Here is a 14,008-nt window from a genome sequence, read left to right as displayed (position 1 = left end):
CTATGTTGTTTTCATTAAACTAAAAGACACATTTTTTCATTTTCACCAATAACTTAATTGATTTGGATATTTTGAGTATGTCAGCTATCTCCCACATGTTATAACTTTGATTGTTCTCAATTAATTTCTCGATTTAATTACTATCAACTTCAACTCGTCCACCCAACCATGGAGCATCGTCTAGTGAGAAATCCCCAGCATGTAACTTCACAAACCACTTTTGACAAATCAGCCACAGCACCTTCTCCATACACTGTACAAATTGTTTTTTTGTGCTTCAGTTGTGTTTTTACCTTTCTTGAAATAATAAAGCACAATATGCCAAAAATGTTGTATATTTTCTTCCATCTTCAATATTAAAATGGCTACACAAAAATTCACCAATTTTGATTTTTTTAAGCACAGTGATATGACAGCTGTCACAATTTAACGAAATTGTTTTTGAATGAAGTTGAAGACAGCTCAGGGCTATTAGAGCCATCTTATGGAGAAAAACCAAAAAAACTTTTTGGCCTACCCAATATTACTGCAGACTGAAAATGGAAAGCAGCACTTTAACCTCATATGCTCTATGTAAAACTGCTTTTTACTTATATAACGTCTAAGACTTGTCCTTTTTTCGGTGATCCTTGACAGGAAACAATGGTTCTCTAAATCTGACAAACATTTTGTTATTACTCTCTATTTTAATACTTTTTTGAGTCAGTTTTTCCCCTTTATTTTCATCATGTTTGATATTGTGTAGTAGATATCTTAGTTTTTAATAGTAGGACCTTTTAGTTTTTTGCTTTATGTTTTCTATTAACATCTGCTAGAAGCCATACCACAGATTAAAACAATCATCTTTTGCTACAAAAGGTTCAGTAAACTCCGGGACCATAAGTTTAAGTTTCTATATGACTTATACAAGTATTGCCTAAATCAAATGTTTTCTTTTAAATATTTGATTTTTAAGCAATTTTCAATTGCTTTTTTGAAGAAAACTGACAACACCCCCCAAAAAGAAATGGTCATTGATCAATCTGTCTCATCTTATTGTTCTTGCTTTTCAGAGTGGCAGACAACACACCACCTTTTCAGCAGAATCAAGTCGGAGCCTTTTGATCTGTCTACTTTGGGTTCTCAAGAATGCAGATGAGACAGTTCTACAGAAGTGGTTTACAGATCTCTCAGTCTTGCAGCTAAACCGGCTATTAGATCTGCTTTATCTCTGTGTATCATGCTTTGAATACAAAGTAAGTGATTATTATGCCTTTGCAAAGAGGAACAAGAAAGGAAACAATGTGGAAAAAGAAGAAAATTTTATCATTGCCTCTTATTTTTTAATGTTTAAATTTTAGGGAAAGAAGGTATTTGAACGAATGAATAGTTTGACCTTTAAGAAGTCAAAAGACATGAGAGCTAAGCTTGAAGAAGCTATTCTCGGGAGCATAGGTGCCAGACAAGAAATGGTGCGCCGAAGCCGAGGACAGCTTGGTACGTACACAGTATCTTCTTCTGGTGAGAATTTTTTCAATTTCCTCCAAATATATATTATAATGATCATTGTTCCGAGTATTCAATGACAATTCTACACTTTTAAAAAAGTGTTTTAAATGTAACTGTGAATTACCCTGGATAACCATCTCTCTGCAGGAATTCAAGTTAGAATTCTGAGTCAGGTAGGGTAAATAAATTTCCTGATTTGCTCTGGATAGTCTCAGTTTATTCCTGTTTCCCTTGCATGATTATCAACAGCATCCCTAATTTTTTAAAAATAGACTTTATACAGCAGCTTTAGGTTCACAGCAAAATTGAGCTGAAGGTACAGATTTCCCTGCCCGCACATATGCATTAGCCTCTCCCATTATCAGCATCCCCTACCAAAGTGGAATGCTTGTTACAGTTAATGAACCTCCACTGTCATATCGTAATCACCTGGAATTTATAGTTTATATTAGGGCTCACTCTTGGTATCACAAATTACATGTAGCATCACTTTTTATTAAAAGTGTCTTAGTTAGCGCAATGAATTAGTATAGGCTGTATCTAAGGCAAAGATATTGCCCATCAAACTCAAATACCAGGGAGACAAAACAGTTTATTACCCTTAAAGGCCTGTTTCTAATCCCTGCTCTGCTACCCATTAGCCATAAAACCTCAGCCAAGTCACTTAATCTCCCCACTTTCCTTTTCCTCAACCACTTGTGAATTTTAAAGGTAGTATATCTAACTGATATTATCATCTTTGTGGTGACCATATGTGTAAATATTTTGTAAATTCTAAAGTGATACACAAATAATACTGTTGCTGAGAGCTCCTTAATTCAAGTCAGGGACATGGCTTAGTCATCTGTGTACATGACACAGGCTAACAGTTCTGTACATATATGTTGACTTAAAATATGAATATACATTTACATGAATATTTTTACTTATTTTCTGAAAGGCTGTTAACATAATGATCATTTATTTAAATGAACCTAAATATCTTTTATATCCTTTGTATGTTTGGAATTTAATAATGAATAAAGATAAGGTCTTTACCTTTAATGGAATTAATAAAGCACCATTTTTTTCACTTTAGTTATATACAAGTCACAAGACACCTATTTATTTTCTTTTGACTTATTATTTACAGCAACCTTCTAAGAAGGATGAAAATTAACTTTTAAGTAGGTCATTTAATTATTCATTATCCTCATCTTTAAGATAAAATAAAACTCAAAGAGGTAAATAACTTGGCTAAGATCATAAACTAAGTGACAGAACCAGGATCTTTTGACTTCCAATTTAATGTTCTTTGTATTATACTACAGCTATTTTGAAGTTTGTTGTTGAAAAGAATAGAAGTGTTAGCAATATGTTTGTTACATTTTTATACCTATGGCCTTAGGACAGCTCTCATTGTTTGAATATCAGAATTGAAGTTCTGTATGTGGAATCTAAAACAAACAAACTGAATTTATAGAGAACAGATGGCCAGAGGCAGGGGTCGGGGGCGGGATGGGCAAAAGGTACAAACCGCCAATTGTGAAATTCGTAAGTACTGGGGACGTCAACTACAGCGCGATGACTGTAGTTAGCAGGGCTGTATTGTATATTTGAAAGTTGCTCAGAGTAGATCTTAAAAGGTCTCGTTTTAAGAAAAAGATATTTTTAAATATATGTGGTGTGATGGATGTTAATTTAACTAGGCTTAATGTGGTGATCACTTTATAATATATATATATATCAAATTAATTATGTTCTACACCTGAAACTAATGTTATATGTCCGGTAATACCTCAATTAAAAAAAAGAATTGTCTTAGAAATGTCTTACCTTAGAAAAATTAAGCCTTTGCAATTCTTACTTGCATTTGAACATTTAAGCTAGGTCACCTAATTATAGACATTCTTAACTAAGGAGGTGAAACAATTTCATGAAAAGAAAGCTTATGATAAAAATATTAAGTAGATCACACATGGGGTCTGCCTGGAAAAAGTCCAGTCATTGTTAATATAATGAGAATGGTTTGCATGACATTGATGTAACTTGGCATCCAAGGAGAGTGGACTGGAATGCGAGTATGTGAACAATGATGACTTCCCTGTTGAAGTCAGTGGGGGTGGTAGACTCTACTGAGTGAGCATGTGCACTGTGTGGGTGTGGCTTTCAAAATGACTGAGTGAATAGAGCAACAAATCTGCATCAAATTTGCAATAAGCTTGAACATTCCTCCACGAAGAGTATTTGGATGATTCAGAAGCTGCAGTTGTGGGCAACCGGTGATTGGCAGCTTCATCATGACAACGCGCCCACTCACACTTCACGTCTTGTGCAGTTTTTTGGTGAAATGTCAAATGACCCAGGTGACCCAATCCCCCTACAACTCAGACTTGGCACCCTGCGATTCCGTCTTTTCCCCAAACTAAAACCTTTGAAAGGGAAGAGATTTCAGACCATCTATGAGATTCAGGAAAATATGATGGGGTAGCTGATGGCAACTGGGACATCCGTGTGAGGTCCCAAGCTGCCTACTTTGAAGTGGACTTAGATATCATTGTCCTATGTACAATGTTTCTTATACCTTGTATCTTCTTCAATAAATGTCTCTATTTTTCATATTACATGGTTAGATATCTTCTGGACAGACCTCGTATTTATTCATTTAACTGTCTTAATATAGACATCATTTCTGTTTTCTTTTACAAAATTTTTTAAAGATACAGATTTCAAAATCAAAAAAAGGTAAAGAAAGAAGGAAGGAAAGAAAGAGAAGGGAAAAGAGAGAAAGCAGGAGAAATATCCAGACATGTCCTTTATTGTGTGGCAAACTACATTTGTTTCTCGGTATTTTTTTAATTTGTATTTGAACTCTGAATTTTTACTTTCAGTCTTCTTTTTATTTCCCCAACCAATTTAGGGTCTCGTTTTTTTTTAAATGGAGTATTAGTTTTCTCATTGAAAGCCTAAAATCATGATGTTCTATTGTTTAAATACACATATGTTTATATTTCTACATAATTTCCAGTGCTTCTCCACTTCTACTGGATTTGTATGAATCAGTTCTATTGCTACTGCCCCTTAAAAGAGCCTATACCAGAGATTTTCAACCTTTTTCTTTTATGGCGCATGTAAACAAATGGCTTAAATTCTGTGGCACACCAAAAAAATATACCTTTTGCCAATCTGACACAAAACAATAGGTATAATTTTGATTCATTTACAACAGATGGCTATTGTGGCATTGGTGTTGTCATTTCTTATTTGGCAGTCCAAGAGAAAAGAGGCCAGTCCCCTACTGAATAATTAGGTATTGCATGTTTTAAAAATTGTTGGAACACACTGGTCAAAAATCTCTGGTCTATACTATTCAATCTGACTTCTATCCAGAAACTTCTTGAGACAAATTGCTGTCTTTCTCTTATTCTGCCCTCTATGGGTCAGAAGAAGTAATCACTTTAGAAATTATCCTTATTTTCTTTCTTTATCAAACAAAAACTCAACTGAGCTCTCAAAATGTGCCAGAAATTATGTCAGCCACAGAGATCAAATGGTGGACAAAGTATGCATATTCTCTACTCTCAGTAGCTTATAAGTGCTATGGAGAGAAATAAAGAAAATTAAGAGGAAAATTATTTAAGTTTTGGAGAGTTGGGGATAGCATTTCTGTGCAACTGATGAATAGGAATAACAATCTGGTAAAAGGAACCGCAACTCTTGCACATGTCCTAAATCAGGAGTGCGTATAGTGAGACTGTATGCAGAATTCACACGCACAACGTGGGGGGGTAAGCAAAAGAAGAGTGGTAGGAAATAAGGTTTTTTGTTTAGGGGTATAGAAGCCATGGTTAAGATTTTGAGAAAATCAATGTTAGAAAATTTGCTTATACAAAAGGGTGTTTGGTTTTTTTTTAAATTACATGTAGCAAATATATTTCTTATAACTGCTGTGAAAACTTTTAATAAAAAGCAGCATTGTCAGGTTTTTCTACTTATATTGAGGATAAAAAGGCTATGTATAAAATTAATAATATTTTTCAGTGTTTCTTAAATGTTGGCAAGTATACATATATGTGGTGCAGCTGAAGTAACATTCTAAAAATGGTTTTGCAATTTTATTTGACAGAGAGAAGCCCATCTGGAAGTGCCTTTGGAAGTCAAGAAAATCTGAGGTGGAGAAAGGATATGACTCACTGGCGTCAAAACACTGAGAAGCTTGACAAGTAATATAACCTTCTATTTCATGTTACTGATAGGCTTGTTGGATTTCAAATGCAAGGGGAACATGATTAATTTTAGTGTTATTTTTTTATCTATTTTAGGCATTCAAATCTTAGAAGACAGGATTGTTTTATTTAATTTTTAAATTGAAGATTTAAAAAGATTTGGGGGAAGAATTTTTACTGTGGTAAAGCAAAATGTTACTTATTTTAAATGTTACCCCATTTTCCCCAGCAACCCTCCTTGAAAAGTTGCATTCTGCAACTATTTTAGAATACATTTTGGGTGTCATCCTGAACTAAGTATTTCAAGGATTACCAAAAAATTAGAAAACTAATCTTTGCCCTCTTGGAGCTTAAAATATAATTAAAGAAAGAAAAAACATTATAGGTCTTCTGATTCTAGCATGGAGGCAAGCCAGATACAGTGACTGACCATACTGGAGAAAAAACGGAAAATGCACTGCCATGAGCCCAGAAGCCTAAAGGGCTACCCCGTCAGCATTAGGAGAACTAGAAACAGGCCCTTCTCACTGCCCAAGTGACTAAGAGTAAAAGTGCTTGGCTTGAAACTTAGCATTGAATCAAAGGATTAAATATTTTCTCTTGACAATTACAAGTTAGTCCCCAAGTAGCTTTACTGGCCCAGAAATCTTTAGAATATGGTAACTCACTCATTCAGATTTGCCCAGTACTTCTAATTTTAGCACTGAATATTTCATATAGCAGGGAACCCCTCAGCCCTGTCCTAAAGCAAATCAAGATGATTGGTCACTCTTTCTGCAACCATCTTCAGCCCAATCATTAGAGGATTCTTACAAATGAGCTTCCAGCAGTATTAACTTACAGATGGTGAAATCATGCAACCAGGAAACAAGGTCCTTTGCAAGCCAGTAGAGAGAAAAACAGCAGCCTTGGGACCATATAGATGAGAGTTTGGAATTATCAGAAATTGTCTTAGTTTCTTTAGGCTGCTATAACAAAATATCACATGCTGGGTCATGTATAAACCACAGAAATTTGTCACAGTTCTGAAAGCTGGGAAGTTCAAGATCAAGATCACCAGCTATTTGGTGTCTGGAGGCCCTCTTCCAGTTCACAGACTTCTCTTGTTATGTCCTTACGTGGTGGAAGGGCAGACGAACTCCCTGGAGCCTCTTTTTTTATAGCACTAAAAACCTCATTCACAAGGCCTCTGTCTCATAATCTTTGCCTTCCCTCCTAATAGCATTGCCTTGGGCTTTAGATTTTCAACGTAAGGATTTGGGGTAGACTCAAGTATTTAGATATAGCAGATACTGAGTATAATATAAATATGTTAAAATTTTTAAGCTTTCAGAATTCACCTACCTCTTCTTTGTCTCTCCAAATTCATTTTGATTATTTTTCCACATGTGTTGTGGAAATCACAAAGCAGCCAGATGCTATACTTGTATATTTGTATATTGCTTAATTTCTGCATTTGTATAATGTGTTCTTTCTACTTGCTATGTTCTAAGGAAGCCATTTTTTTGTATGTATTTTCCTGATTCTTTTTGTTTAAACCATCTTACTATGTTCCTTTACAGAAATCTTGATGGATTTTAAGTTTGAACAGTATATTATTTTCTTTTTCAATTTAATTCTAACTATGCTATATTTTCTCCTTTAATTTGTAAAATGTAAATTAATGAACTGATCTCTTTAGTGGTAGTAATAAAGATTCAGAGACTTGAACATCTAAGAACTTGAGAAAGTTAGCACTTAATATGTCCTTGTACTTTTGCTTTGATTTGTGTGTTGTTTTGTCTATTTAGAAGTAACATATTGTGTGTGTGTGTGTGTGTGTGTGTTGCTACTAAAACAAATGTTGTTACCCATAAATCGTCTGTGGTTTTCCTTAAAAATTTTTTATTAAATAATCCTTTTATAATTACTGAATATTCAAGTAAATGTCTGATTGGCATCAAGATGTTTTATTTCTAATGAGTGATTCTATCCAGAGTCTCACTGAAGAGTTCATTGTTTTCTGCATTACGAATTTAAAATTTGGGGGGACCTTATGAAACTTAGGGGGAAAAATGCTTTTATCCTTGAACATTCTGAATGTTGCTTTACATGATGCAGCCCTAAATGCAAACCCACATAGCACCACCTAGTGTCTGTGCCATTCAGAATAACAGTTTCCTGTGTTTGCCGTATCTCTGAAAGCTAAATATTTCTGCTCTTAGTGGCACTGTAGGACTACAACAGGGTGAGAATATGTTTGTTGGTATGGTTGACAAGATGCAGGGTAAAACAAAACATTAATATGTATAATATCATGTTTTTCCTTATTCACCTGTAATTTTTCATTCGGGCAAATATTGAAAAATGGTTCCAAGTTTTTTATTTCTATGCTTCTTTAAGTCTTTTGAATTTTGGGTCTATTGGTTTTTTTAAAAGAAGATATATATAATTTTTTACACTATTTTGTATTAGATCAAGAGCAGAGATTGAACATGAAGCACTCATTGATGGAAACCTGGCTACTGAAGCAAACCTAATCATTTTGGACACATTAGAGATTGTTGTCCAGGTAAAAATACAAAGAAAAGGAATTTGAAGTATAAATTTGGTGAATTAGGGTTGGGGGAAAAGTATTTACTGAGTCGTATAATTACATTTAAGTATCAGTAGTTCCTAAAAGTTTTATTCTAGCTCCTTTTTGTTTCCTCACTTAAATCCTACCATTCTCTTTTTTCCTTTTCTCCTCTTATCCAAATCGTGGTAAGCTCCTTTTCCTTGAAGTCCTCCTAGATCTTATGTTATCATTTTCCTATTTAAAAAACATTATCTGTTTATACATATTCTGTCTCTCTAACCACATTGCAAGTACATATCTATTTTATTTATCTATTTTCAAATTGCAGACAGTTTCTGTAACAGAATCCAAAGAGAGCATCCTTGGCGGGGTGCTAAAAGTGCTACTGCACAGCATGGCCTGTAACCAAAGTGCAGTTTATCTACAACACTGTTTCGCTACACAGAGGGCCCTGGTTTCAAAGGTAGGTAAATTTTGTACCAGTAGTGTAGTTGGACTTGATTAACATTGTCTAAGATCATTTGACATGTTCATTGGTTAATAGATTTATGGTTAAAATTTTAATAAAAACCCAAGACCCTTGATTTTTCTTTGTCTATCTTCTACTGCTTGCCTTTTGGAATTCTTATTTGGATCACCTTTAACAAGTTTCTGGCTTAAAAACCAGGATTTGATGAGGAGAAGGGCCTGAAATAGTTAATTTAATATTTGGGGCTTTTCTTGTTTTCTCTTCCCCTTCTTCTGTCTCTTCCTTATTAACTTGATTTATCAAGAATTCAATGTGTTTGTAGTTCAGTCCATTGAAATTATCCTGTGGTGAATGGTTTTTGTTGCATTTATTTAATTACTTCAAATATTTATTTCCTCTGTTGGTTTCCCCCAGAAATATGTACATCTTAAATCTTAGAGGTAACTATTTCATTTCAGTCATTTTGTAAGATGGAATATAGAGCTGTTGATGAACCTTAACCAGTGAAAATAAGTTATACTATTATTTTGTAATGATAAAAACACATTACAGAATTATTTCATGTTGGTTACTATACTGTTTTATGCACATTAGCTATTATAAGATAGTCATACAATCCCACATAGATAATATTATTAGGCTCATTTTATGGATGACAAAACTTGTCCAAGGTCACACTGCTACTACCTAATAAGTGGCATAGTTAGTATTCAAACCCAGTCTTTCTCTCTCTGGTCCACATTATTAGCCATTAGTAAAATTGTCCCTTAATCGTTCTTTTAATTCTTGAGCTATACTAAAACAAATCTCTAATTCAGCCTACATAAATTTGGTGTTGGTGGTGTTTTTCGTACAGTTCCCTGAACTCCTGTTTGAAGAAGAGACAGAGCAGTGTGCTGATTTATGCCTCCGGCTTCTCCGACACTGTAGCAGTAGTATCAGTACAATACGGTCACATGCTAGTGCCTCCCTTTACCTATTGATGAGACAGAACTTCGAAATAGGGAATGTAAGTATTTTGTCTCCAGATTTTAATCTCTGGATATATAATGAAATATAAATCCTGCAGATATATATTAAATGGATTTGGGAGGGAAGTATGGAATTATCTGGTGTATTTTGAGCCTAATCCTGGACTGCCTATATTTCTCATTCTATGGATATCTTATAAAAATCTAAATCTCAAATTTTGCTTCTTGTATTAAAAATAGCATATATAGTAGTAGACTTAGAATATAAATGTATGTTGAGCTATTATAAATTTTAATTATTATCATTAAGTAAAATGAAAGTAAAGAAAAACTATCTTTCTTAACTATCTTGGCTTGGTATTTTATGATTATATGCCAGTCTTTGAGGAATTCCATGTTTTCATTTAAGTTTTTTACTTGATAATATATTCACATGTTGTAATTTTTTAGTTTTTTTAGTCAAATGTTTAATTTATTTTTGCTCATGTAAGTATTTAAGAATTAAAGTTTAGAATTTTCCTTTGAGCACTGCTTTTGGTATCTCATTAGTTCTGATATGTAGTACTTTCAATGTTCTTGTTTTGTAGGTATTTTATAATTTCAGTTCGAAATTTTCTTTTTAATCCAAAGAGTTGATAGTTTTTTGTTTGTTTGTTTTAACGTTCTGGTGTTAGTTTTATTGCAGTGTGATCATACAATGTACATCTCTCTTGTGCTATGGATGTGTGTGTGTGTGGGTTTATACATACAATGTTTTTATAAATGTTGAGCAAGCATTTAAAAAGAAGTATTCTTTATTTTTCCAGCACTGAGTTAAACAAATATACCTTATTAATTGCATTATTCTGTTTTTCTATACCCTTGTTTATTTTTGATCAGTTTGGTGGACTGACAGAAATTATTTAAAGCCCACGCGTATATTTCTCCTATAGTTCTTACTTGGTGAACATTTTCGTAATTATTTGGTATATTGATATTCATAACTATTACATATTTTTATGAATTATTATTCACTGTAGAATTGAAAAGGGCCTGAATTTGCTTTATTTAAAACTTTCTCTCTTTTTTGGCCTGCATTCCACCTTGTATGGTATTAAGATACCTCTACTTTCTTTTTAATTTGAACTTGCTTCAGCTACCTTTGTCCGTCTTTTTATTTTTACTTTTTTGAATCACTTTATTTTAGGTGTGTCTCTTATATGCAAGATACAGTTGAGTTTTGCCAAGTATTCCTACTTCTAAGTTGAATTAAATCTTTTCATACTTGCTATTAAAACAGATGGGTCCTGGAGTTCTAGTGCATTGTTTTATTATGCCTCCCCTTACTCTCCTTTTAAAAAAATTATTTGTTGTTTTATCTTGCATCATCTAGTCAGTTCACCTCATGTTTTGGGTATAATGTTTATCATATTCAGGAAGTTTATATTGCTCTAATGATAACCTTTATAATTATGTAATATCTTCAGTCCTTTATTCCTTTCGATAATACATTCTTAGTGGGGCCAATATTGCCACCAGACAAGTAAAAATTGGTTTTTAGGGAATTAAAAAAAAAAATCTTACTATCACAATGGTTTGTGGCTTTACCAAGTGCAACACCACCGTTAACATTGCATGCTTTAGTGCAGTTGACCCTTGAACAATGTGGGGGTTAGGGGTACCCATCCCTTCACATTAAAAAATCCATATATAACTTTTAACTCCCCCAAAACTTAACTACTAATAGCCTACTGTTGAATGGAAGCCTTACTAATAACATAAACAGTTAACACATATGTTGTATGTGTTATGTACTATATTTTTACAATAAAGTGAGCTAGAGAAAATAAAATACTATTAAAACATTCATAAGGAAGAGAAAATATATCTACAGCATCTACTGAAAACAATCCTTGTATAAGTTCAAACCTATGTTGTTTAAGGGTCAACTGTATTTATTTCTCTCATTGGGTTTTACTATGTATTACATGAGCAGCATTGACATTAAGTTCACAGAAGATAAAGAACAAAATATATGCAGAATTGGAGAATATATATGGCTGTGACTTGGGGGGAATTTCAGTCCATTGCTGGATCCCAAAATCATAAGGGAAGAAGTATTGTGCCTTTTGGCGTCCATTAGCTCCTTTACAGATGTTATGTTTCAGTGCTTCTCTGTGTGACTTGTTTTGAAAAAAAAGTTTTAATTCAAAATTATTCAATTCAAAAAAGTTATTCAATCCATCATTATGTCAAGTACCGAAGAGAAAAATGTCAGCAATATCTGAGTGAATATCAAGCAGGTAGATAGCATTCTGTAGTTGTTTACTCAAGGAAGTTCTTGGGAATAATATTTTCTAAGTTCTTGATTATTTAAAGTTGTTTGTAGTTCTAAGAGAGCAACAATGGTTATAAAATTCTTGGCTTACACTTTGAATAATAAAAAAGGTGAGAAATATCAGAAAAACCAGATAAAGAGCACTTAATAGAAAAAAGGTACTTGTACCATTTTCTTCTGGCATTAAATATTGTAGAGATATCTGAAGATAGCCTGATATTTTCTGCCTGTTAAAAATTTTTTTTAACTTTCACCCAAAGTCATCCTCATTGATTTTTGGAGAGAAGGTGAGGTCGGGAGGAAGTGAAGGATAGAAACGTTGATGTAATAGAGAAACATTGATTGGTTCCTGTATACACCCCAACTAGGGACCAAACTTTCAACCTAGTCAGGCATGTGCCCTGACCAGGAGTCAAACTTGGGACCTTTCAGTTTGTGGGATGGTGCTCTAACCAACTGAATCAACCAGCCAGGGCATTTTCTTCCCTTTTAAATAATTTTTTCCTCCTAGTTGCTCAAGTGATTTTTTTTTCTTCATATTCAAAATTAAATTCCTTTTCTATAATATGTCATGATGTTGGCTTATTTTTGTTAATCTTAGTGACATGACGTCTATTTTCAATTCATTTATTTCAGAAAGTTTTCTTGAGTACATAATTGAATATTTGTTTCTTTTCAGGATGTGGGGTTTTTCTGCTGGGTACCAATTATACATACATTAGATATATTTTTGCTTTACTTTTTACCTGTCATTTTCTCTTTCCCTTTTTAACACTTTCTAAATTTCTGTTCATTTGATTGCTTTTCTCTCCTCTATATCTCTGATATGTTCTTCATAACGTCTCTTTCTTTTACCAATTTTATCTTTTTTGTTTCTTCTTTTTTTAAGTAGTGTCAGTTCACATGTGAGCTCCTATTTTGTCATCACTTTCTGATTCTTGTTATCTTTTCTTGAATTCTTTTATTCCTGCCTTGCTTTCCTTCCTAAAGTAATGCTTCATACATTTTTAAAAATAATTTAAGGCAAAGTATTTCATCAGAATTTTCATGCATTTCATGACAGCATTTTTATAATAAGTGTTCTTTTCTGGTGAGTTTCAGTGATCTCTTTATCTTTTTATTACTCAATATAGAATAAATTGTATTATGTTGGCCCAGGTATTTGTAAGAAATTCCTTCAGGAATTTGTTCCTCATGGGATTTTGCTATTGTACATACATCTTGCTTAACTTCCTAAATTTCTGGTCAATTCATTTCTGTCTACTTCTCCCAGATCTCTTTTTTTTTTTTCAAGACACATAATTTTATCACTTCAAAGTGAGTCTCTTATTTAAAAGAAGTTTTTTTCCCTATTATTTCTGAAATCTGTACCATAGGATTCCTCACTAATTGCTTTCCCCTCCTTTTTTTCTATTGACTTCCTATTTTAGCTTGTCTTGGCAACCCTTATGCATTTTTCTAATATGTAAATTATATCACTTTTCTCATTTTGCTGAAAATAGATTTATGGACTTTTTCCTATTCATCTTTTTGTATGAAATTCAAGAGAAGTGGGAAATTGGTAGCTCACACTATTCTATTTTTACTGAAAGCTAATTCCTTTCTTAATCCAGAACAGAACAGTCCAGTTGCTTTATTGATCTTGTTTAGTTTCAAAAATCAAGCTCCTAAAATTTGACCACACTCAAAGTTTTCTTGATATATTTGTTATTTTAGGAAAGGGGCTTTATATATGTAGGATAAAAATAGGTAATTTATCATTTTAGTGTCAGATAGTACCTCTAAAAAAAGAATAGGTATTTTAAAACTGGCAATGATGACAAAGTATTGAATTGTGTGCTATGTACTCAAGTAAGCATTGGGCAAACAGGTAAAAGGACAGTCCTTTATTTCAGGTACCTTAGCATCTAGTGGGAAAGGAAATGAACAGGTAATGTTCCTCTAATAATGGTCATAAGAACTTACTTCAGATGGTTTTGTGAAGATTATATAAATTAATAT

General features: G+C 33.2%; 1 protein-coding gene across 8 annotated transcripts in view; it reads left to right on the top strand.

The window, feature by feature from the left end:
* Nucleotides 1–14,008, top strand: part of DOCK7 (dedicator of cytokinesis 7) — a 198,004-nt gene that overhangs the window by 156,852 nt on the left and 27,144 nt on the right. For 4 of the 8 annotated variants that reach the window (XM_054574129.1, XM_054574119.1, XM_054574092.1 and 1 more), the window contains 6 exons: nucleotides 1,053–1,235; nucleotides 1,341–1,476; nucleotides 5,594–5,690; nucleotides 8,148–8,244; nucleotides 8,579–8,713; nucleotides 9,576–9,728. In XM_054574129.1, the coding sequence (XP_054430104.1) occupies nucleotides 1,053–1,235; nucleotides 1,341–1,476; nucleotides 5,594–5,690; nucleotides 8,148–8,244; nucleotides 8,579–8,713; nucleotides 9,576–9,728 (801 nt within the window). Of the gene's footprint in view, nucleotides 1–1,052; nucleotides 1,236–1,340; nucleotides 1,501–5,593; nucleotides 5,691–8,147; nucleotides 8,245–8,578; nucleotides 8,714–9,575; nucleotides 9,729–14,008 lie in introns of all 8 variants that reach the window. The other 4 variants (XM_054574110.1, XM_054574101.1, XM_054574076.1 and 1 more) reach the window with 1 other exon arrangement.

This window comes from Pteronotus mesoamericanus, unplaced genomic scaffold (genome assembly GCF_021234165.1).
Source record: "Pteronotus mesoamericanus isolate MK-2021 breed Mesoamerican mustached bat unplaced genomic scaffold, CSHL_Meso_final contig_105, whole genome shotgun sequence".
Classification (NCBI taxonomy): domain Eukaryota; kingdom Metazoa; phylum Chordata; class Mammalia; order Chiroptera; family Mormoopidae; genus Pteronotus; species Pteronotus mesoamericanus.
The sequence above is the reverse complement of the archived record's forward strand: the minus strand, read 5'-3'. Positions and strand labels throughout refer to the sequence as shown.